The sequence below is a fragment of the Nannospalax galili genome, unplaced genomic scaffold, assembly GCF_000622305.1.
Source record: "Nannospalax galili isolate Female #2095 unplaced genomic scaffold, S.galili_v1.0 scaffold1428, whole genome shotgun sequence".
NCBI classification, from domain to species: domain Eukaryota; kingdom Metazoa; phylum Chordata; class Mammalia; order Rodentia; family Spalacidae; genus Nannospalax; species Nannospalax galili.
Genome location: NW_008358817.1, coordinates 244,060 through 269,179, shown reverse-complemented (window position 1 = coordinate 269,179; position 25,120 = coordinate 244,060). Strand labels below are relative to the sequence as shown.

Below are 25,120 nucleotides of genomic sequence, written 5' to 3'. Positions count from 1 at the left end.
AATAAATAAATAAAAGATTGTTTTAAGTCTTTCATTCTGATTCCAAATTCAACTAGGCTTCGAGATGGTGATAAAATGAGAAGGGAAGACTTGGGAAAGTCAGCTTCTGATTTCAACTCTCATGCCACCTACCTGTGACTAGGATGTACTCTCTATATCTGCTTTCTTTTTCATTTCTTGTTTAGTTTGGGGAGGTGGGGTATAAAAACTAAAGGAGAAGGGGGACTGGCTCCTGAAGTCCTGAACTGCATGATTCAAAATCCTGGTGTTACTCCATCATTTCCAGACAAGCACAGACTAACAAAGGGGAAGATGCCTGGGTTGACCATCTAGTCTCAAGATTACCCCAGTAAGTAGCCAGGTGTGATAGCACACACCTTTAGTCCCAGCCCTCAGAAGGCAGGTAGATTTCTAGGAGTTCTAGGTCAGTCTATATAGTCAGGCCAGCTGGTGCTTCAGGGGGACCGTTTCAAAAAGGCAAAACATGCATACACGCGCACACACACGCACACACACACACACACAGAGGTAAAATATTTGAAAAGGCCTATGTGTATGTGTCATAAGGATTTTTGTCCAAATTCATTTCAAGTCATCAAGATTAAGTAGATTTAAGCCCAAAGAAATCAGTAAGAGGCAAGTTGTGAGTGGTGGCACACACCTGTAATCCCAGCATTCAGAAGGCTACAAGAGGATTGTGGGTTCCATTCTGGCCAGCCTGGGAGACACTGAGAAAACAAAGCCAGTCTGGTCTTGTATATCTATATAGCAAGACTCTGTCTCAAAAATACTAAAGAGGCCGGGCGTGGTGGCACACGCCTTTAGTCCTTTAGTCCTAGCACTGGAAGACAGAGCCTGATGGATCTCTGTGAGTCCAAGACCAGCCTGGTCCACACAGTGAGTTCCAGGCCAGCTGGGGTTACAGGGAGACCTTGTCTCAAAAAAACAAAACAAAACATAAAGAGACACAAGATAGAAACAAACAAGTGAAGACATGAAAAAACCTCAAATACTAAAGGAATCAAAATCCAACAAGAAAGACATTTTCCTATTAACTAGGAAAAATTGAAAATATCATAAAATATTGACAAAGGTGGCGAAACTTTATGACTACAACCACTAACAGCAAGGAATGTTGTTTCTACCTGATGGTTCCCCTAGGCTTCCAGCAACTATTAGGCACCAATGCATGACAGATACAGTGTGTGCTATGACAAAACACGAATCATACAGCACTAAGAAGTTCACTCTGAATTAATGAAGCCTTTGGGCCAAGTGTTTCTCAAAGTGTAGCCCAAGTAGAGAATGGTGGTGAACCTCTTTAATTCTAGCACTGGAGAAGCAGAGGTGGGTAGAGCTCTCTGAGTTAGAGTCCAGCCAGGGCTTTATGCCTCATGCACACCCTACACCCACCACCACCACCCCCAAACTGCCCCAAACCAAAGTGTGATCTAGGAGAACCTTTTGCTGAGCAGTCCATGAGGTTTTAAAAAAAACAACAATCATCCTTATAGCTGGGTCAGTAGCTGACACCTGTAATCCCAGCAACTGGAAAGCTGAGGCAGGGGGATCACTGCAAGTTGGAGGCCAGCTTGAGCTGCACAGAGTTCCAGGCTAGCCTGAGATATAGCAACATACAAAAGGAAAAAGATACGGGAGGAATGGTAGAAATGATATAAAGTATCTGAAGACATACACTGAGGTAAGCAGAGTGAAGTAACCAGGATTTACTTTTAAACATTTCAGGGGGTGGGGGTGTGAAGCAACACATACATGATTCTGGCAAATGAACTGGAGGTATGTAAGACCCTTTTTTTTTTTTTTTTTTTTTTCTTTTGGTCTTTTTGCGACAGGATCTCCCTGTAGCCCCAGTCAGCCTGGAACTCACTTTGTAGACCAGGATGGCCTTCCCAGTAGAGCCCACAGAGCTGTTTATCTTGTTTTTAAACTAGCCAGCCTACCTGTCCTCTTCCTTCCTTCCTGAACACAAGTTCACAGAATTTGAATAAAAGAGGTCTTTAAGTATATCATGAAAGAGAATTACTTTGACATTAATAAGAATTTCTATTGGGTCTGGAGAGATGGCTCAGCGGTTAAGAGCACTGACTGCTCTTGCAGAGGACCCAGGTTCGATTCCCAGCACCCACACAGTGGCTACGAACTGTCCTCCGAAGCTCTCTTCTGACCTATGCGGCATTGCATGACACGGGCGCACTCATATACATGCAGGCAGTACACTCATACACAGAAAATGAAAACAATAAATATAAAAAATTAAAAAAAAAAAAAGAATTTCCAAAATAGAGCAGAGACTACAAGCCACAGCTATGTGGCTTCTCCTGGTCTTATTCACTCCCTCACATTCTCTCTGGCTTCATCCTTTATGCTGGAAAGTACCTCTTCTTTCTTTGACAACATTCCAAAGACATAAAGACTTGGTAAATTATTTGATGAATCCAAACATGTAGACCAGCTGGCCTTGAACTCAAAGAGATCCACCTGCCTCTGCCTCCTGAGTGCTGAGATTAAAGGCGTGTACCATCGTGCCAGGCCTCACAGCTGCTTTTCTAAGTATTCAACTCCAAATCAGAACTGGTTCTTTTCTGTTCATTTCATTTGAGGAAGGGGGAGCCATTCTTTTTAACTCCATTCAGAATGCCTGTTGTTCTTTGATTATTGAAGGACCCACACATCCAAGACAGTATTTGTCACTTTTAGTCATCCACTCTTGTAAGGCACTCAGAGACTCACACTCATTTATAATCTACTTCCTTCTCAACTCCTTGTACAGAGTCCAGAAATCCTAAGGTCTATACATTTCCAAATCACATTTTCAAGTTTAAAAGTTGAACAAACAAAAGAACAGTGTTTCATCAAAACAAGAGGGCTAGTAAACTTGTATAAGCTACATAAGAGGGCCATGAATATGACTTACCGCACCTCCTCAGCATGCACAAAGCCCTAGGTGTTGAACTCCAGCACAAAACACACACACACACACACACACACACACACACACACACACACACACACAAACCATAGAATGTTAACAGTGAGAAAGTTCTTTAATCTTTTTATGTGCAAATTGTGATCACCTGGAAAACAATTTTCTCATTCCAAAATCATAAAGCAATTTAACTTACAACATGTTCACAACACAGTCAATTATGTGCTTAAGTGTAAGGTAAGGTAAAAACATAAAGCCTGTCTTTTTACAAATAACTTTTATAGCCAGGCATGGTGACACATGCCTTTAATCCCAGCACTTGGAAGACAGAGGCAGGCAGATCTCTGTGAATTCAGGCCAGCCAGGACTACAGAGTCAGATCCTTTCTCAAAACAACAACAAACAAACAAACCAGCAAGACTCCCCATTACTAACCATCCGGCTGTGTGCTCCATTGGAGCAGTTAGGACTTACCTGATCGTTACATGTTCTATTTGCTCACTTGTCTACTTCAGTATCACTTTGGGAAGCAATGTTTTAAAAATAAAATACTCATAGCCGGGCGTGGTGGTGCACGCCTTTAATCCCAGCACTTGGGAGACAGAGGCAAGTGGATCTCTGTGAGTTTGAGGCCAGCCTGGTCTACATAGTGAGTTCCAGGCCAGCTGGGGCTACTGGGAGACCCTGTCTCAAAAAGAAACCCTCCCCAAAAAAAACTCATGAAAAAAATTTCAGAACACATCTTTGCAACACAATTCCTAAGCAGAATTTGTATTGATGACAGGTTTAGAAAAACCATTTTCTAATTCAACTCTTAGCGGCCTCAAGAGGATTTGTCATCTCTGGAATTATCTTACAGGGGAAAAAAACACATATAAAAACGTGGAGCAAAGTTCTAAGGAAGAGGGGAGAGAAAGGGACAGTAGGCAGATGCACATGCAGGGTATCTGGTTCAGAATGCATTCATGAAACACTTCTGTTCTGAACAGTATCTCAGGACTGTTCCATGCATCTCACGCAGCTTAAGTCAACTTCATGAACGCAGAGGATGGAGTGAGTACCCATTTCCGAATGACTTGCAACAGGAAACGAGTAATTTCTCTAAGAAGCCAGGCTGTTCTGTTCCACTGACTCTCTGCATGTGGCATTCATGCATTTGCTACTGAAGACCTACCAGGAAATTTAACCCATTTCTCAACTTACCAAAGACTTTCAGAAGATAAAGCAAGAGAGACATATATGATTGCTGGGGGTTTTGATTGGGGGGGAGAGGTTTGCTGCTGTTGCTGTTTTGTAACGGGGCGTCATGTATAGCCCAGGCTGGCTTTGAACTTGACCCTTGTTCCTTAGTCCTGGGGTTGCAGGCATGCACCACCACGCTCAGCTTGGAGCAAAATAAAAACAAAAACATCTGAAGAGTCTATTTAGAAATCAGATTTTGGTGAGTTTATAACTGCCTTTTAAGAGGGTGGTATTATCAGTTTCATTGTAACGTTTTAAACTATTATGAAACTATATTAAAGTTTAAAATATCAAAATAACCTGCAACCATTTTATTTTGTTACTATGGTAACTTGACTCAAATCTGATTCACAAAACATAGTACAAACAGTATGCTTACATTTGAAGAAGGAAATCATTATGACAGTGCAAATAGCTTTTCATGTTTAAGGTGAGAACAAACTGTTCATTTCTTAGGCTTTTAAAAAGTGATCTCTAGTTTATTCTCTCAGACAAAAGCACAGAGATTTGATTCATTTATATTATAACAGATATATTTGCTGTTTATGATCAAAAGCTGATTTTGGAGCTAGGAAGATGGCTTAGTGCATAAAACGCTTAAGATCTGAGTTCAGATGCCTAGGACTCATGCTGTAACTCCAGCACTGGTGGGCAGAGACAGGCAGATCTCAGTAACTCACTGGGCAGCCAGCCTAGTAAAAATAGTGAGCTCTAGATTCAGTAAGAGACCCAGTTCTCAAGGGATTAAGATAGAGAGAGTGATATCATACAGCAGGATACTGAACATCCTCCTCTGCTTGCACAAATGCACAGGCACATGAACCCACACAGACATATATACACCACAACACACACCACACCCACACACAATAAACAAAGTTAACTTCTTAAAGTTATCAGTTCTATCTCACTTCTCAAAATTGGATTTATCCCATCAGCATGGCACAACATAAGGTCATACCAACTATATCTAGGTCAGTGTCAAGTGTGTCCTAATGTCTTTCTCTCCTCACATTACTAATCTTATACTTTCTTTTTTGTTTTGCTTTTGTCTAAGACAAAATCTCAGGGCTGGAGAGATGGCTCAGCAGTTATGAGCACCTGCTGTTCTTGCAGAGGATTGGATTCAGTTCCCAGCGCCCACATAGTGGCTCATAACTGTCTGTAACTCCAGTTCCAGGGGCTCCAACACCTTCTTCTGACCCCCATGAGCACCAGGCACACATGTGCTACACATGCAGGTAAAATACTCATATACATAAAACTAAAAATAAAATCTTAAAAAAAAAAAAAGCCTCACTACATAGCCTTGGTTGGCCTGGAACTCAGAGAGATCCTCCTGCTTCTGCTGCCCAAGCTGAGGTTACAGGCATACTCCACCAGGCCCATCTCATGTTCCTATACTTTCTTCTTTCTCTTCCCCTTCTCACCTTTCAAGGTTTGGCTAAGATGTAACAGGGTTGTTGTAGAGACACTGGTCTCTGGTTTAGGAAATCCTGGAGATAATAATCACATACAAGTCTTCAAATTGGATCTGATCATTGCCATGAACCTGTCAGCTACAATGGCTCTCTAAACCAATGAATTCTATTCACTAGCAGGTCAAAAATAGTCTGGCTGGGCATGGTAGCACACGCCTTTAATCCCAGCACTGGGAAGCAGAGGCAAGATCTGAAAACAGCCAAAAGCATATTGAGCAGTGCCCAGCACACAGATGGCACAGGTTAACCTTCCCCCTCCTTTTTCCTAACTTGAATATTAGTAACTGGCCTCAAGAAGATGAGGCTGCTTGCCTGGGGTCCCAGTGAAACTGGTAGTGAGATTCTGTCCCTGCAGAGTCAGGCCATGTAGCACTGCTCTTCCGTGTTATGGCATGCAATGGTGTCTGTCACTGGGCTCCTAGTTTTAACACTGTCACATATTTATGTGCAGTTTTGTTCAACTGATGGAAAGCTAGAATTATTCTGGAGCCTAGATACCATTTTATCTAAAACTCTTAATACAATTGCAACATGAACAGAAGAACAGGTTTAGGAATGACGCCCACTATAGCATTAAGGCTGCACTGGAAGCAGTGGAGACTGCTGGAAACCTCACAGGAGGAGGGAAACACCGGCACAGTCATTAACACGGGTGGAGACTCAGAGCGACACCACGCCAGAGCTAGAAATGGGCTTGTTCTTATGGATGAATGTCACAGTCATTGTTTAGGAGCAGAGTGGGCTTCTCAACAGCTTTTAGGGGGTTCTGTCATTCCCTGTTGGTAATGTTCCGGGATCAGTACTTACCACTGAGGAAGTGGCAATTACCAAGATAAGCAGGAAAAGAAGCACGACAGGTGTTTTCTCCCCACAGCTTTCCAGAGTCACAATGCTTTCCAACTAAGCACATATTATGGAAGGAGCTTTATACTACGGGCTATTTCACTCTTCTGTGACAACCTTATTATACATTGTTTTTGAACTATTGTTCATTCTCTTGGGGTGCATTTTAAAATTTTGTACAGAACTCTGTAAACTCATTGAAAAGGTCTGAAAGGAAAAAGACCATATCTAAAGGCTATGAAAGGACACTAATGACCAGAGACCAAGAGGATGGGATTCATCATGTGCCTCATGCACCTTCAGTTGCCCTAATGACGACCTGCTAGGCTGACTCTGGGAGCACACACCTGTAATTGGGAGTGGGAGACCTGAGGCAGAGGGACTGCTGCCTGGACACATTACATTGTAAATGTCTCAAGAAAAAAAATGTATTTTAGATGTTCTGGAGACCTAAGGTTTCTAAGGAAAACCAAAAACACTTCAAGGCTTCAACTTTATGTGCTTCCTACTGTTGATCTGACACAAAGCCCCAGAAAACACACCTCCCAAGTGCAGGGATTAAAGGTGTGTGCCACCACTCCTGACTCAGTATTTTCTAATTACAAGGCCCTATTTTCCCTATTTCCTATGTGTAGTTTTTGTATGTGGGTTACGGTACTCTCGAATATACAAATCCTCAAATTTCAATCAATTTATAGCAATAATGCCTTTAAAAGTCTAGTCCAAGAGACTCCCAAAATTACACAGGCTATTGCCACAGCCCTTAATTGCCTTCCAGAACTTGAAGATAAGACCCTACTCCTGAGGACAGGACATACTTCAGACAAAGGATTTGGAGCAATGGAGCTGGAACTGACCTGGAAGCCACCTCCCCTAAATGCTGGCTCTCATAGCTTTGGAGAGCACTACACAAGCTGGTAAGGGAGAACATCAATCCCAGCTTCAAGGCCTAAAAACCACATCCATGACCAGCACAGCATACGACATTGGTGAGGCAGTGGCACTTTTATCTTGGGAGTAATCAAAACAGCTACCTAATTGGACTTAAAGCCCACTCAATAGGAGGAAACTCATGCCTGGTACCATAAACGTAGCCAAAGAAACGAAACTGGAGAGATCATAGATCTTAGAGAAAATGCCAAAGCTCTCATATCCCTAGACAAATGCAATTTCTTACTATGTGCAAAATATGGATCCTTAAATCTACAGACAAGTATCCCAGTCACCACCCATCAAAGTAGCTTTATTACAGACAGAGATTATTACAGGGTTACACCACTTGTCACACAGAGATTGTCTGTGAATTGCCCAAGCCTAAGTGGCTCATCTAGGATGCAACCTCTATACCTAAGACTCACAGAACATAGAACAAGGGATGAAGAGAACACTAATGCACCTTTCAATTCTCACCAATGAAGCTCCCTCATGCAATAGAGGGCCAGGAACACAAAAGGACACAAATGGCCAAAATACAGAGAATAGGAGTCAGCATGGTGTGGGTCCTTGGATCTCCTATACTGAGGTCCACCCACCCAGGGCTCAGTGACCAGTGCAGAAGAGGGGGCAGAAAGATTGTAAGAGCCACCAAAGGAAGTATATGACCATACAGAAATGGTCCTACAGGTGCCTGGGACCCTTCTCATACAAACCTACAGCAATAGTGTCAGCATGTACAACACCCATGCAAACTTAGACAAAAGCCCAGCACAGAACTGTAGAAATGAAGAGTAAGCCCCATTCTTAGTTGAAGAATTATTGGCAGCTGATTACTGCTGGGTGAGGAAGAACTGATCTTGAAGGGAGAGACTCTAGATAGGCTGACTAAACCCTGATGGATGAACTTGCAATGAGGGACATCTTGGAACACTAACTTTACATAATAGGCCTTAATACAAATGACAGTATGAACTCCAGTCGGGGGAGCTATGAGAGGGTATCAAAGGGGAAGAGGGTATAAAGATGATTTTATGTATGAAATACACAAAAATTCAATCTTTTTTTTAAAGTCTATAAATGAAAAGAAAATTAATTTGAAATGGCCCTGGTGGTTCACTTCATTTTCCCAACCAGATCCACTATTCCCGGAACATTACACAATCAGGCACTGTACTCAACTGTTCAAAGAAGGCTTTTCAAACCATGGCAGCCAGCTCATTTGCTCCAAGCCAAAACTAGAATAGGAGAACTCCATGTAGTTTAGGGCATATTAAGGGTGTGTAGTCTGGTGCATGGTCTATTTTTAGAAGTTATACTGAGAAACTTCCTTTGTGAATACATGTCTGAAAATAAAATAGAAGAGTAACTACATAACTTATCTCATGCTTAAAATAGCTCTGTACAACAAGAACAAGGTAATGTCTTCCCAAGAGCCTGTAGTCATTTTAACTCTTAGTATCCAGTATCAAAGGCTTATTTCTACATTCACACACAAATCACTAAAGGGATTTCTTAAAGACTGCATCGCTTATTTTCAAATACAATTTTTCTTTTTCTTTTTAGAAACAAAGCCTCATTCTGCAGCCCAGGATGGCTTGGAGCTCATTACGTAACTCAGGCTGGCCTTGAACTCACAAAGATCCCCCCTGCTTCAGCCTCATAATAGCTGAGATTACAAACATGAGCTACCACACCAAACTAACTAATGCACTGAAGTCTTTAAAATTGCAAAAAATCACACTGGAAAGAATAAATGTTAAGATACTGGCAGAGACCCCCAAGGAATGCTAACCTTCAACTGGAACAGCTCTAATACACTACAGCTCTAAGATAACTCTCGGATATGATATTGGCAGGGGGATAACACCCACCAGCAGTTCTGCCGCCCCAGAAAGTAAAAGCCTGTCAATATTAATCGACACTTAATGACTTGATATGCTTACAAAATAATTAGTAAACAATGCTGCTGCACCTATGTATTTCTGTCAAGAAAAATAACATGGGGCTGCAGGGACAGCTAAGTGTTTATGTAACCCCTGGGTTCAATCCACAACACCACCAAAAAAAAGAGAACTATGTTTCCACTGCCAGGCACAAATCTTTTTTTTTTTTTCCGAGCTGAGGATCAAGGGCCTTGGACTTGCTAGGCAAGCACTCTACCACTGAGCTAAAATAAATCCCCAACCCCTCAAATATTCTTAACCTTTGATTTAAATTTTTGGGGGATGAGAGGAGTGTAGATGTTCTTCACCTCAGACATGTTTGCTAAGGAAGAACAGAAGTTCCTGGATAAAAAAGAGAACTTCCTACTTTCCAGGACTCTTCCCAGCTCTAACCTACAGAGAAAAAGCTAGACACAATTCTTCAACTAGCAAGATCAACCAGGGGGCCCTGGGTAACTGCTCTTATTTTATGCCCAATATATCACAGAAAACTTATTATTCCCACAACAAGGTGAAATGAAACAGACCACATTATACAGCTTTCTAACAACTCCCATTCTTGTCTTTCCCCACACCAAACTGGGGACTGAATGAAGGCTTTGTGTGCATAAGGAAAATGCTCTACAACTAAGCTACAGCTCACCTTCTGTTCCTGTCTTCAAGGATTCAGATGATGCCTCTGCATCTTAACACACTTGAAACCAAGAAGATGCCTGCCAAGAAAGCTCTCGATGGCTATGTTTACACTGGTAAGTGCAAGGGTTTCACAGAGCCCATACTAAAACTTAGCTCTAGGTGCTGCTTGGAAATTTGAAGGTAAACATAAATTAAGTTCCAAAAAAGACTTGAGGCCACGTGCAATCAAGGGTGAAAAGTAGTTGCTCTGACGGAAAAGCTACAACTGCAATGACATCATGACCGTAATATTTACACAATTTAAGCCTGCCCATAAACGAAGAGCTTTAACAACATGTGTTTCAAAGCGAAGGAAGATCCAAGCTGAAGACAGGAACGTACCCACTCTAAAGCCCAGCCCACACAGCCACGATGTCTTACCTTTTCAGGTCAACAGTTGTGACGCTAAATACAACTCCTTTCAGCCAAAGAATCATGAAGAGCCTCTGAGAAAAAGGGCAGTTTCCTATGCTTTCACCATCACTGCCAGCCTGGAAGCAGAATTCAACATTTTAAAAACAAGGTCAAAATGATGACATTTGCAGGTCAGTGCTTCCTACAAATTCTAATCAGGGACCTTAACAGGGTGCAAAGGAGGGTGGAAGTCTGCCTTAATGATTTTGGTCTTTCCTTTGCCTCAGTTTCTTCTTAGAAATGATCAGTTCAGTAGAGCACTGTCCTAGAGGCCTTTCTGCAATGGTGAAACCTTTATGGCCACCTTCCAATGTGGCTGCCAAAGCAGCTTCTGGCTGATGGGTGTTTAAATCAGGCTACTCCCAAAGTACTGAAGTTCCTTTACTTACCTTTAAAAGCCACACGTGGCTAATGGTTGCTATGCTGAGCACTGCATTCATCCATAAGTGACCCAGATACCTCTGACTCAGAGCAAAGGCAAAAGTCTGTGAAACTCATTTTTGTTCTGACAGTAATCTTTGTGTGTATGAGTGTATTGCTTGCATGTGTGTAAGTGCACCCATGTCGTGCCAATGCCGGTGAAGGTCAGAAGAGGGTGTCAGATTCCTCTGGAACTGGAGTTACAGACAGTTGTTAGGACACCACGTGGGTGCTGGGAATTGACCCAGGGTCCTCTGCAAGAGCAGCCAGTGCTCTTAACTGCTGAGCCATCTCTCCAGCCCTGACAGTATTCTTTTCTGGTTTTTTTTTTTTTTTTTTGGTTTTTTTTTTTTTTTTTGGTCTTTTTTATTTTGAGACAGGGTCTCCCGGTAGTCCAGCTGATCTGAACTCACTATGTAGACCAGGCTGGACTTGAACTCACAGAGATCCACCTGCCTCTGCCTCCCAACTGCTGGACTACAGACGTGCAACACCACGCCCAGTGAAATGTATTTTTTTTCTAATTTAAAATACTAATAGTTTTTTTGTCCGTAAGAAAATACACAAAATTTGTAGCAAGAATGAAGCATAAAGTCCCAAATTTTGCAACTTGTAGAAGAATGTACTTTAACTGGGCATGGTGGTACACACCTTCAATCCCAGGTCTCCAGAGACAAGTGGATTCTGTGAGTTCAAGGCCAGCCTGGTCTACATAGCAAGCTCCAGGCCAGCTGGGGCTACAGGGAGATCCTGTCTCAAAAAGACCAAAAAATTAAAAAATAATCCAAGGAACAGGCTAGTGAAATGGCTCAATGGGTAAGTTTTGCTGTGCAAGCCTGACAACTTGAATTTGATCCCAAAAACACATGTAAAAGTGGAAGGAGAGCCGGGTGTGGTGACACACGCCTTTAATCCCAGCACTTGGGAAGCAGAAGCAGGTGGATCTCTGTGAGTTCAAGGCCAGCCTGGCCCACACAGTTCCAGAACAGCAGAGGCTACAGGGAGATCCTGTTTCCAAAACACCAAAAAAAAAAAAAAAAAAAAAAAAAAAATGGAAGGAGAGAACCAAATACATAAAGTTGTCCTCTGACCTTCATACACATGCCATGGAAGTGTGTGTGACACATACACATACACACACACACATCCCACCCACATCATATACATATAACAGTAGTAAATCGAAATTTAATAACAAAATGAGGGGGACTTAAATGGAGGGTATCACACATCTTAGGAGGTGGGACCTGTAGGAGCCTTAGGTTACTGAGGGCACGCCACTAACAGGATTACAAGACATCCATCTCTTCTTTCTGCTTCCTGCCAGAGGTGAGCAGTTTGTTTTACCATATACCCCAGCCACTGCCATCCTGTTTCTGCACCAGAGGCCCAAAGAAATGAATCTAAGCTGGGCATGGTAGCACACTCCTTTAGTCCCAGGACTGGGGAGGCAAAAGCAGGTGGATCTCTGTGAGATCGAGGCCACCCTGGTCTACATATAGTCAGCCAGTTCCAGTCACAGGGAGACCCTGTCTCAAAAAAATAATCTTTAAAAATAAAATTAAATACTTCTTTTATATCTCATGCTTATGTCATCCATCTGCCACTCTGAAGGGTTTTACTGTATGCTAATTGGCTCAGCAATTTTACAACTAAAACTCATCCTGTTAGAAACACATTGATGATGGGGGCTGGAGAGATGGCTCAGCAGTTAAGAGCACTGGCCGCTATTGTGAGACAGGGGTGCAGTTCCCAGTACCCACATGACAGCTAACAACCATCCATAACTTCAATTCCAGGGGAATCCAACACCTTCTGACCTCTGCAGGTATTGCCTTACACAGTGCACTTACACACATGCAGGAATACATTCATACACATAAAATAAAAATATTAAAAAACATATTGATATCTGAACATATCAAGTACAAAGGATACTAAATAAAGCACTGTTTGTAACAGCAAAACGCTGAACACCAGCCAAACTCATCAGTAAAAGATCTGTTAATTTACAGACCACCTCAAGAAAGCAGAAATCTAAGCCATGCACTGGGCTTGGGCCTTAGTTGTCATGATGGAGGGGAGACCAAGGCACAGTTTTTTGTTTTCTGTGAAGTAGGTATTGTCTAAACAATTTGTCTAGGTTAGGCTTCCTTTTCTAGATTCTTTGAGTAGAGGGACCAGGATTCTCTTGCAGTTTATTTCGGGGTTCTTTTGTGTTTTGTTTTGTTTTGTTTTTGTCTGTGGTTTAACGGCCAGACTCTTTCATTCCAAATCTAGGGTGTATAAGACAAAGAGTAAAAAAGAAAGAAAAAGCTGGGCATGGTGGTGCAAGTCTTTAATTCTAGCAGAGGCAGGCAATGGAGGCCAACCTGGTCTATACAACCAGTTCCAGGACAGCTGCGGCTACAGGGAGACCCTGTCTCAAAACAACAAAAAGAATACAAAAGAAACTCTAACATCTATTCTATCATCACAGAAGCAAAAGTCTTTCAAACGAATTACATTTATAAAGAAAAGTAAAATATATGACTTCAGTTAATAGCCATATAGAACACTGTTCAACAACAAAAACAAAAAAAAATGAAGACACCCCAGGACTTGGGAAACTAAGGCAGGAGGATCGTCATCTTTTTTTTTTTTTTTTTTTTCTATATGTATGCGTGTATTGCCTGCATGTAGGTAAGTGCAACCATGTTGTGCAATGACCAAGGAAGTCAGAAGACGCTGTCAGATCCCCTGGGACTGGAGTTACAGACAGTTGTTAGCTGCCAGTTACAGACAGTTGTTAGCTGCCACATGGGTGCTGGGATTCGAACCTGGGTCTTCTGCAAGAACAATTAGTGTACTTAACCGCTGAGCCATCTCTCCATCCAGCCCCGAGGATCACTTCTTTTTTTTTTAATATTTTATTATTTTTATTTTATATATATGCATGTATTGCCTGTATGTAGGTAAGTGCACCAGTCTTGCAATGCCCGCGGAGGTCAGAAGAGGGCGTCAGATCCCCTAGAACTGGAGTTATGGACCAGTTATCAGCTGCCATGTGGGTGCTGGGATTTGAACCCTGATCTTCTGCAAGAACATTCAGTGTTCTTAACCACTGAGCCATCTCTCCAACCTCAAGGATCATCTTCTTAAAAGTAGAAAATCCAAATAAAGAGTAATCCCACTGACAGAAATAACCACAAAATTTAGATAAAGAAAGAATCTCAGCTGGGCATTGTAAAACATTATTTTTAATTCCAGCACCCAGGAGGCAGAGGCAGGTGGATATCTGCGAGTCAGCCAGAGCTACACAATGAGTCAACAACTAAGTAAGAAGTAATGTCAGCCAATGTAGTGGCACATGTCTGTATTCACAGCACTCAGGTTGAGGAGTCAGGAGGACGATTAGTTCAAGGTCAACTGAGAGTACATATACATAGCAAAACCCTATTTGGGAGCAAAAAAAAAAAATTTTTTTTTGAGGCAGGTCTCCCTGTTGTTGAGATTAAAGCCATGCACTACCGCATCTGGCTAAAAGGGTTAAAAAAGAATGAATCTTAGCATTCATCTTAGTTTCTTCTTCTGCAAAGGGTATTTGCTTTATTTGCAGCCTGGCATTTCTCTCACAAGCTCACTATCCTCACTCTCCGCTAGGCCTCAGTTGTAATTCTGCAATTGCCCAATACTAGTATTTAATTAGAAACCACTGATTAACTCTCACATTGCAGAACAGGGGTCAGCGGCAGATGCCATAAATGTTTTACTAAGTCAAGGTTAAGAAACTGCTCACTTAGAAAACCTAGTTTAATTAGTCTTTAGGCTAGTCAGTTTTTAAAATACCTAAAAAGGAGAGCTGTAACTTCATTCCTCTCTTTGTTTCATGGCTCCAGTGGTGAGGGGTGACAGGGACTAGAGAAGACAGAAAGAAATTGGGACCTGAATGTAGGAACCGTCGTCCCTCACGATTCAATTCAGAGCAATGTGTTATGAAAAGAGTAACTTAAAAATTCAATAGGCAAGCTAGGCGTGGTGGCGCCTGTAGTCCCAGTACTTGGGAGGCAGAGGCAGGAGGATCTCTCTGAGTTCAAGGCCAGCCTGGTCTACATAGTGAGTTCCAGGACAGCTGGGGCTACAGGGAGACCCTGCTTCAAAAAAAAAAAAAAAATTCAATACACCATTTACCTTTAGTACGGGTTCGTTTGATCTAGATTAGTTGCCGAGGACATGTGGAGGCATACACCTGAAATCCCAGAATGCAGGAAAGATTGAGGCAAGAGGAATGAAGAGTTTCAGGCTAACTTGGACTATGTAGTAAATTTGAAGCCAACCTGAAATGAACCTGTTTGAACTCAAAAACAAAACAGGGAGGGAGGATCAGCTGTCTGAACACTACTAAGAACAACTTGCTTTGATTTAGATTTACTTACAAGTCACAAACCAACAGGGTAATGAGTCACTTGACTTCTATTAACCCATCTTAAGACTTTTCTTCAACATATACTGGAACTACAGGTCTGGAGTCTTAAGAAGCTGCCTTTCCATTGGGTCTGCAGAGTACACAGGAATATCAAAGTTTGGAATCGGGCACATTTGGGTTTGAATACTGACTTCATTACTTAGTTAGCTGTGCAATTTTCAGTAAGCTGTTTAACATCTGTGAAAGCTGACTCAATACACGATAGGGAGAAGCTGGAATAGGATACCCATAATGCCCAGCACATGGTAAGCGTTTAGTTTCTGAACTTTAAAAATACTTCCTGTACAGACCTCAAGGTCTGAGCAGCAGCACTAGCTGAGCGGCAGGGCATTTGGCTGGCATGCACAACATCCTGGGTTCAAACCCAGCAACAAGAGAAGAAAAAGAACACAAGGTGTTGGGGAACTCTGCTGCTAAGGTTATAGTCCACCATGTCCGGATAGCTCTAAGGGGCCCGGCGCTATATGGAAGGACTCCCTTTCTCAGCGGGGGCCTCCTGCTCTCTGCCTGACTTACCTGGAAAGTGCCACCAAGCACGGATGCCTGACCTTATTTGGAACATAACCTTTGGCATAGTTACCAGCAATAAAACTGCCCCCAGGTTTTCTCTATATGATAATTAGGCATTGCCCTATAGTTGGATGATAGGATCCCCCTACCACATGTAAATAAAGCATACTATGAGCACCTATCAGCTGAAGCTTTGGCTGCTGCCCCCACACTATATTTTCCCTGACCCCCACTGAATAAATGGAGCTGTATCACTGAATCTGACTCCCCGGAAAGTCTTTTCCGGCGTGCTCACTGGCCGTCCTGACCCCGTTCGTCACTTCTGCTCCCTTTGTCCTTGTGGGAGAGACCCACAACAAGGCCTAACAAAGCCTTCCATCCAAGTACTCAGTCATTAAACTCACTAGATTTCTCGTCTTTCAGAAAACAAAACAGAAAGAATCTAATTGCCTTCCACATTAAGGTCTTTCAACTGGCACTGTAACTCTGTGCTTTAAGAAATACTCTTTGAAGCCGGGTGTGGTGGTGCACTCCTTTGATCCCAGCACTCTGGAGGCAGGGGCAGTAGGCAGTCAGGTCTCTATGAGACCAAGGCCAGCCTGGTCTACATAGTGAGTTCCAGGCCAGGTGGGGCTACAGGGGGACCCTATCTCAAAAAGCCCAAAAAAGAAAATTCTCTATGTAGGGTCGGTGAGAAGGCTCAGCAGGCAAAAGCACTTATAGCACAAGCTTAGAGATCCAAGTTCAATCTCCAGGACCCACATAAAGGTAGAAGGACAGAATTTATTCCAAAGCTGCCCTCTAACCTCTATACATACACAGTGGCATGTACATACACCCCTACTTATCATTAAATAGAGAGATAAACAACTATATAATTGAGTTCAGTAATTGGAGTGAAACAAAAATATCCTCCTTTACTTAAGATGTCAAAAATCTCTGGCCATGTGCAGCCTGTATCGTTTCCTGGACCTAACCATATCACAGCACTATAATTTGAAAAACAAAGTCAAATTACACAGTATGGAAGGATTCCTGCATCCCCAAGCTCTCCCTACAACGGAGCTTTGCAGACTTCAAGTGCCCCATTTCCTTGCTCAGCATCACCTGCTCCTAAAGCCTATGTCGCTGAGTAAAGAGGTGAATCCTCTCAAATCATGCACAACCAACTCTAGGGCAGCACACAGAGCGTTTAACCCCAAAGATGAACTCTGCTCTCGCAAAGCAAGCTCTTCATGTTAATCTAGTTAATACTTCTATCAGCTCACTCAGCAGAGGACAGTGGTTAAGAACACTCATCTAGAGTCAGATTCTCAGCAAACCTCACCACTTCCTAGCCAAGTGACTGAAAATGTAATTTAGCCTCACTGGACTATTTTCCTCTTCTATGACTGTACCACAGGAACTGAACAGCTAACATACATGAAGAGCTAGAGCAGCATCAGGCTTTAAAGTCAGGGACAGGGAGGCTGTTGTTCATTGTATCCCCTTTCTTACTTTTCAGTATTTACAGTACATGTACAATACATACACATAATAAATAAATAATTTAAATATATATATTTACAATACAGGCATGACTCTTTCATTTAAAAGCAAACAAAAAACCTTCCCAGCCAAAATACATTAAAATAAAGTAAAAAAGTTTTATAAAGAATGTGGAAAAACTGTGGAGATGAAGGAAATTTATGTAACAGAAGTACATAGGAGTAGAACTCTAAAATATCTAAAAGAATAAAAATCTTCAAGGAAGTAGATTTAAATGCAAATTACCAGAGCCCATCTCCAGATCCTCTGATTCAGTCCATATGGGGCAGGTGGTCTGAAAATCTGCAATTTTTACAAAACATTTCTAGCAAATCAAATTCTCATGTATTTGGTGAGTATGTGTTTACATAAATGCTGAGAGAGAAAAATATGCAAAAAAAAGAAAATCAAAATTGGAAAGAATTTGTTCCATGTTTTAAGTTTGAGTTCTCTTCGGACTCTGTTCTTTATAAACCAGTAACTGATAGCTGTTTGTTAGGGTCAGATTTGGTATTTAACAGCTTCTTCCCTCCCATTAAAAGAATGAATGCTACCATATCTTGCCTTAAACTAAGACACACCAGAACTTAATCTGAGCCAGTTTATAGCCTCATAAGACTACCTAGGCAGTCACATTCAAAAACATTTATTTCACAAAAACTAAGTAGCAGAGACAAGTATGTTCTAATGCAAAACCAGTATTCCACTATCAGCACTTCTAAGAGTTTGTCTTGAGACCAAATTTTATGTCAAAGACAACTTTGGTAACCCAAAGTCCTTTAGAGATCAAATATGTGGGACTGAGGAGCAACTTCAGGAGCCTGGGGGCTTTGCCCAGCGGTGGAGCCCTTGCCCAAGCAATTATAAGGCAAGCTCTGGCTTTGGTCCCCAGCACCCGAAAAAAAAACTACAAATTTTTATTACAATATGATACTACTAAGGGGCTGGAGGGATGGCTCAGTGGTTAAGAGCACTGGCTACTCTTGCAGAGAACCTGGGTTCAATTCTTAGCACCCACATGGCAGCTAACAACCGTCTGTAACTCCAGTTCCAAAGGATCTGATGTCCTCTTCTGACCTCCGTGAGTAGGCGCAACATGGGTACATTTACATACATGCAGGCAATACACTCATAAAATAAAAATACTAAATAAAATATTCTTTAAAAGGCCAGGCATGGTGACACATGCCTTTTAAATCCAGCACTTGGGAAGCACAGGCAAGTGAAATCTCTGAGTTTGAGGCTAGCCTGGTCCACACAGTGAGTTCCAGGCCAGCTGGGGCTACAAGGAGACTCTGTCTCATCACCAAAAAAAATTCTTTTAGCTGGGTGTGGTGGCACACGCCTTTAATCCCAGCACTCAGGAGGCAGAGGCAGTCAGATCTCTGCTAGTTCAAGGCCGGCCTGGTCTACATAGTGAGTTCCAGGACAGCTGGGGCTTCAGGGAGACCCTGTCTCAAAATAGACAAAAAAAAAAAAAATTCTTTTAAAATATTATACTAGGGGACTGGAGAGATGTCTCAGCGGTTAAGAACACTGACTGTTCTTGCAGAAGACCTGGGTTCAAATCCCAGCACCCACATGGCAGCTAACAACTGTCTGTAACTCCAGTCCCAGGAGATCTGACATCCTTTTCTGACCTCCAAGGGCACTGTACAACACAGGTGCACTTACCTACATGCAGGCAATACACGTATACATATAAAATAAATATTTTTTAAAAAATTAAAAAAAAAATTATACTACTCAAAGTCTTTTCTTGAGTAGAGGTTTGAAAGGGAAATGTCCCCCATAGGCTCAGTATTTGAATACCTGGTCCCCAGCTAGTGGTACTGTTTGGGGAGGTAGCCTTGCTGAAGGAAATATGTCATTAGGTGCAGGCTTTAGGAGGTCACAGCCTCACCCCACTTCTAGTTCACTCTCAGCTTCCTGATCCAGCCACCTGCTGCCATGTGTTCCCCACTATGATGGAATCGTAAACCAAAATAAACTCTGCCATTAGTTGCTCTTGGTCTTGATATTTTAGCACAGCAACAGAAAAGTTACAGATACAGCTTGTCAGAAAGAAAAAGGATTCTGTTGTGATCTTAGGGACTAGGACCAACGCCTGACTTCCTAAATAGGCTACATTTTCCATTTAGAAGCTACCTAACCATGGGCAAGTCACTTAATCTCTTTGGGTTTTTGTTTTCTATTCCAGGAAGAAGTGGGGAGGGAGAGACCGACTTACTAATGTTGATAGCGCACTGTAACAATTTTAGAATACAAAATATATCCCCATTTTTAGGAAGTACACATTGAAACAGGGGTAGTGTCACAATGAATGCAACAAAGTAAATGAAGTAAAATGTCAGACAAGAGGTCAATAAAGTATTGTTAAACTGTTCTTATTCTGACAGCTCAGTAAGTTTAACATTATTTCCAACTGAAGTTGTTATTTAGGTGCTAGAACTCAAACTCAGGCCCTCTGCAAGAACAGCCCATGTCCAAGACAGGTGTGGTGGTGCACATCTTTAATCCCAGCACTTGGGAGGCAGAGATGGGTGGATCTCTGTGAGTTCAAGATCAACCTAGTCTAGTTCCAGGCCAGCTAGGGCTACAGAGAGACCCTGTCTCAAAAAGACCCCCCCCAAAAAAACAAACAAACAAACAATTTAAAAAAAAAAACTTTTTCGAAGGAAACGAGGCCCCAGCAACTCACCATGCAGTCCAGGCTGGCTTGCTGGCTTGCTGGCTTCTATCTCAGAGATCTATCTACTTCAGCTGGGATTAAAGGCATGAACCACCACACCTGGCCTAATTTGTAAAGAGAGGAAAGGGGCTGGAGAGATGTCTCAGCAGTTAAGAGCACTGACTGCTCTTGCAGAGGACCCAAGTTCAATTCCCAGCACCATGAGTACAATTCTAGAGGAATCCGACACCCTCTTCCTACCTCCGTCAGAAGGCATTGCATGACACAGGTGCACTCACATGACACAGGTGCACTCACATACACGAAAGGCAATACATTCATATACATAAAATAAGCCTAATAAATAAAATATATTTGTTTAAAGGTGGGGGCAGAGTAGCTTACTTAGCATGCCCCAAGTACCTATGACAACCTCAAAAAATATCAAGGTCAGCAGCTCCTGAAGAACAACACCTGAGGTTGACTTCTGGCCTCCACATGCACACATTCATTCACTAACCATGTGAGTACCTACAATGAACACCAGAGATCCAGTGAGAGCAAAAGACTTGGTTTCTTCCTTTCTATTACCTATACTCTATAAGGCATAATCTGAATAACTCAAAACGTGAGTGAAACTTTCAACTTAAAACACATTGAGAGATGGCTTAGCAGTTGATAGCACTGCAGAGGACACAGCTCAGTTCCCAGCACCCACAAGGTAGCTAAGAAGCATCTAGGTTCCAGGGGATTTAATGCCCTTTTCTGTGGGCATTGCACACAGTGGAGCACTTAAATACATACACATAAAATAAAAATTAGAAACAAATCAAAAAAAAATTGGTAAAGACGCTGAAGGGGCTGGGGACGGCTCAGCTGTTAAGAGCATGTAGCACGGAGCATGTAAGGAGTAGTCTCATACAGAAAGCCTGAGTTTGGTTCCCAGCACCCACACTTTGTAAGGCTCACAACACCCTGTAGCTCCAGCTCCAGGGATCCAAAGCAGCCTCTGGCCTCCACAGACACCCACACATGTAGCGCGCACGCACACACAACCACAAATATAAGCAAAATAAACCTTGATTCATAAGTTCCCTAACCTTATCTCAAGTGAAGTAACACTAACATTTTCAAGTGTCGTAAATCCCCCCAATAAATCACAGTTTTATGAGTTTACCACTGGACCCTCCTCTGAGCTGACAGTTTAGATGGAAACATACTACATTTGACATTGTCTTGCTTTAATCTAGATCATTGTGAATTGAGAAATGTTCAAATAGAAAAATGTTTTTTCTTTTGATTCTTTAAAAAGCAGAGGGGAACCATCTAAAGTACAGCCGAAGTTTACTGTGCCTCCCTTCATGAAATAACCTAAAACCCAGTTATTTCCAAGGTCATCCAGATTCAACGTTACTATGTTGTTAGAAGTAACAAAAATATACAATCAGGACAATTGTTTTAGCTAAATGCCATGATGAATGACCTCACTGTCTGCAGCCCCTCTATCCACCCAAGGCTATCCATGGTTACACATCTGTTTGAACTGGGAAAGATGATTCACCTTCTAGTGGTTTCAGAGGTGGTAGTTTCCCTGGTAAATGACCAAATTCAGATTCAGTTACCAGTGTGACTAACAGTTTCATTTTTAAAAGAAACAGTTACGGTCACATGCACAGGAATTTTGAAAGCTGAGGTGTCACAGAGCGGCCTCCTCCCTTAGGGTGACTCCCTGCTGCAGTCCTGAAGGACCACAGCAACTCCACACCTGCACCTCCACATTCTGCACTCTTCGTTGTTTTGTTTTTTAAATTTTTATTTTATATGTATGAGTGTATTGCCTGCATATATGTGAGTGCACCCGTGTCGTGCAATGCTGCGGAGGTCAGAAGAGGGCTTCGGATTCCCCCGAAACTGGAGTTAAGAACGGTTTGTAGCTGCGAACCTGGGTCCAAAGCAGTCAGTGCTCTTAACCACTGAGTCATCGCTCCAGCCCGTTTTATTTGTTGTTGTTTTGTTTTGTTTTGTTTTGAGACAGGGTCTCCCTGTAGCCCCAGATGGCCTGGAACTCGCTATGTAGACTAGGCTGGCCTTGACCTCAGAGATCCACCTGGTTCTGACTCCTGACTGCTAGGATTAAAGGTGTGCCACCAAGCCCAGCAAACATTCTGTACTCTTATATGACTAAAACCATATTCTCCTCCTACTGACACAACCTCTGCTACCACTGCCCTTTCCCCAAATCCCACTTCTAAGAAACTTCTAGATCCAAAAAAAAAAAAAAAAGAGCTGGGCGTGGTAGTGCACACCTTTAGTCCCAGCACTCAGGAGGCAGAGGCTGGCAGATCTCAGTGAGTTCAAGGCCAGCGTGTTCTACATAGTGAGTTCCAGGCCAGCTGGGGTGACAGGAAAACCCTGTCTCAAAAAGATGCGCCCCCCGAAAAATATTCTAGATCACACTAGCCCAAACCAATGACCTAACCTCTCTGCAACTTTTCCAACTCAGCCATCAACTCAAATCAGGAGGATGTCCTGTCAAAGTGCAACATCTGATTCAGTAGCTTGGGGCTATAGCCAAGGTTCTCTCTCACAGACTCCACCAGAATAGCAAGTCCAACCATTTCTTTAACAGTCCCTGCTTGCCTTGTGATCTCTTAAATTGTTACTATGGATGGCTTTTCTGTCTCTGCATTCTATGACCTGAGCTAAACTGTGACCTCACCATTTTCTAACTTCCCACCAGATTTTGTATGTTCGAAGTGCTTTACTGCTTATTAGGTTTTCTATTCATTGGTTAACAATTAAAGCTTACAGATTGCAAAGAATGTATTCTGGGTTATCAGCATAGAAAAACTTAGTAAGTTTTCCTGGCATACTTTTCTCAAAAATTTCAATTAGGGGAATGAGTTGGCCGGCATGCATGAGGCCCTCAGCACAGCACAACCAGTCATAGTGTCAAATACCTGCTACTCTCGCAAGATTGAAGCAAGCAGAATCAGAAGTTCAAGGTCATCCTCAAGGATAGCTGGGGCAACTTAGAGCCTGTCTCAAAATTTTTTCAAAAACAGTAACAAGAGGTTAATGATAGAGCACTTTCCTAGCATGCAAGAGGCCCGGGGGTTCAATTCCCAGATTGTATGAGAGAGAACAAAGATTTTGGAAGAGGAACCCCCTTGGATGTGAAACCTGTGACTGTTGTAGCAGAACTGATAGTAGTCTGAGGCTGAAATCAAACCAGAAGACAGACAAGAGACTCACAAAGCAGCAGCCAGGCCCCAGGTCCCTGGTCCTCTTGGTGTTTCTTTTATTAATGCAGTTCCTTAGTTGTTGAAGCCAATTTGAATGTAGATTTTCTGCTAATCATAATCTAAGTAGCCAAACCAATATTGCCATTTACCTCTAATTTGACTGGCTGGAAAGGCTGGGGTTAGCTCAGTGTATTGTCAAATCCCCAGTTCTAACAAAAGGGGTGGGGAGGAACTAACAAGAAGAATGGAAGAATGTGTAACAAGGAATGAAAAAGGAAAGCTCTTTGAGTAAAGGAGAAACAGCAGCATTCCAAAGCTCTGATCTGTCTAAGATTAGCTCTATTTCCCATAGGCTGCCATCTAGACTATTCTAAGACTTCTGGGATCTGGGTAGCATTCAAGATCTGACAACAGAACATCTTACAACACTCAGAGCCTGGAATGCAGTTCTGTTTACTCAGCGTTGCACACATCCTCAGGAAGGCCTACCAGCTCTCAAGCACTCTGATAGGCACTGAATGAATGGGAATGAAAAAGATCTAATCTCACGAATCTTGGATATTTGAGGAAGAGACAGATGCTATCAAGTTAAAAGCTAGAACAGCAATAAGCCCAAGAGTAACGGAGTACCCAGAGAAAGGACAGGGAGCTCCTTCTTTAGATAAGATGCTCACAGCCATCTCCTACACTCGAATGGAGTCTGACAAGGCTGTAGTGAGCACACGGACAGATCAGGAAAGACATTCTAAACCAAATTAAAGGGTGACCATATGTTCACAGAAGGAACAATTCATTTATTCACTTAACAGATGCTTATCAAGAATTTTCTATGTAGGAAAAAAAAACATTCAACCCAATGTCTAATAATAAGGATTCAAATCAGAATGCCTGGTTTGATACATGCTAGTGCCTCTGCTTAACCACCTGTGTATACTAGGCAACTTAGCCTCTCTGGGCCTCAGTTTCCTTACATGTAAAATGAAGAAGAATATTTACTTCAAATCATTATAGTTTTTTTTTTGGGGGGGGGGTTAGACAGGGTCTCCCTGTGGCCCCAGCTGGCCTGGAACTTGCTATGTAGACCATACTGGCCTCTAATTCACAGAGATGCTCCTGCCTCTGCCTTCCAAGTGCTGGGATTAAAGGCATGAGCCACCACACCTGGCTCAAATCATAAATATTAAATGAGTAAACAGATGGAATATTGCCAGCATGTGGAAAGTGATCAGTAAAAATACACTGCACAGTAGAGAACATCTGAGTTCTTGGAGTTAATAGGAGGGTGAAGAGCAGAGAGCAGGCCAATAGGTCCACACTGAGGAAAGGAATGCGAAGGACAGGAGAGGGCAAAGCCCAACTTTCATTTACAACAACAAGAAGCTATTATCTGGCTGCCCATACAGAGCTGATGGCAGATGGGAGCTGGGGTGGGCAGGATTGGCTAGGGGCAGTACAGACAGAAAGAAAAGTGTGGGTCAAATTGAACTAGAAAGGTACAATTCTATATTTGCAGTGACAAAGATTGGAAAAGGGTGTGTGACCAAAAGAAAGAAATCAAAGTCTGGGTTGAACAACTGGATAGAGGGAAGCCTCAAGGTAGAAAGAGAGTAAACTACAATCTGCTGCAGCAGGAAGACACCCCTCAAGAGACTATGGGGAGCTACAAACCAAAATCACTGTCAACCTCAGGACATACTCGGGGAGAGAAAGAAGTAGGTAGAAACAAATAGGTTTTGCTTTTTTTTTCTTTGCAGATTTAAGAAAATGCTCCAAATATTTCAAATGCTGCCAAAATGCTTAA

General features: G+C 42.4%; 1 protein-coding gene across 2 annotated transcripts in view; it reads right to left on the bottom strand.

The window, feature by feature from the left end:
- The window catches only part of Clic4 (chloride intracellular channel 4), a 65,220-nt gene that overhangs the window by 20,458 nt on the left and 19,642 nt on the right, over positions 1 to 25,120 (bottom strand). The window contains exons 2-3 of one of the 2 annotated variants that reach the window (XM_029558225.1): positions 15,072 to 15,129; positions 10,449 to 10,558 (exon numbers count right to left, since the gene is read on the bottom strand). In XM_029558225.1, the coding sequence (XP_029414085.1) occupies positions 10,449 to 10,504 (56 nt within the window). In that variant the 5' untranslated portion in view covers positions 10,505 to 10,558; positions 15,072 to 15,129. The remainder of the gene's footprint in view (positions 1 to 10,448; positions 10,559 to 15,071; positions 15,130 to 25,120) is intronic. The other variant, XM_008822291.3, reaches the window with a different exon arrangement.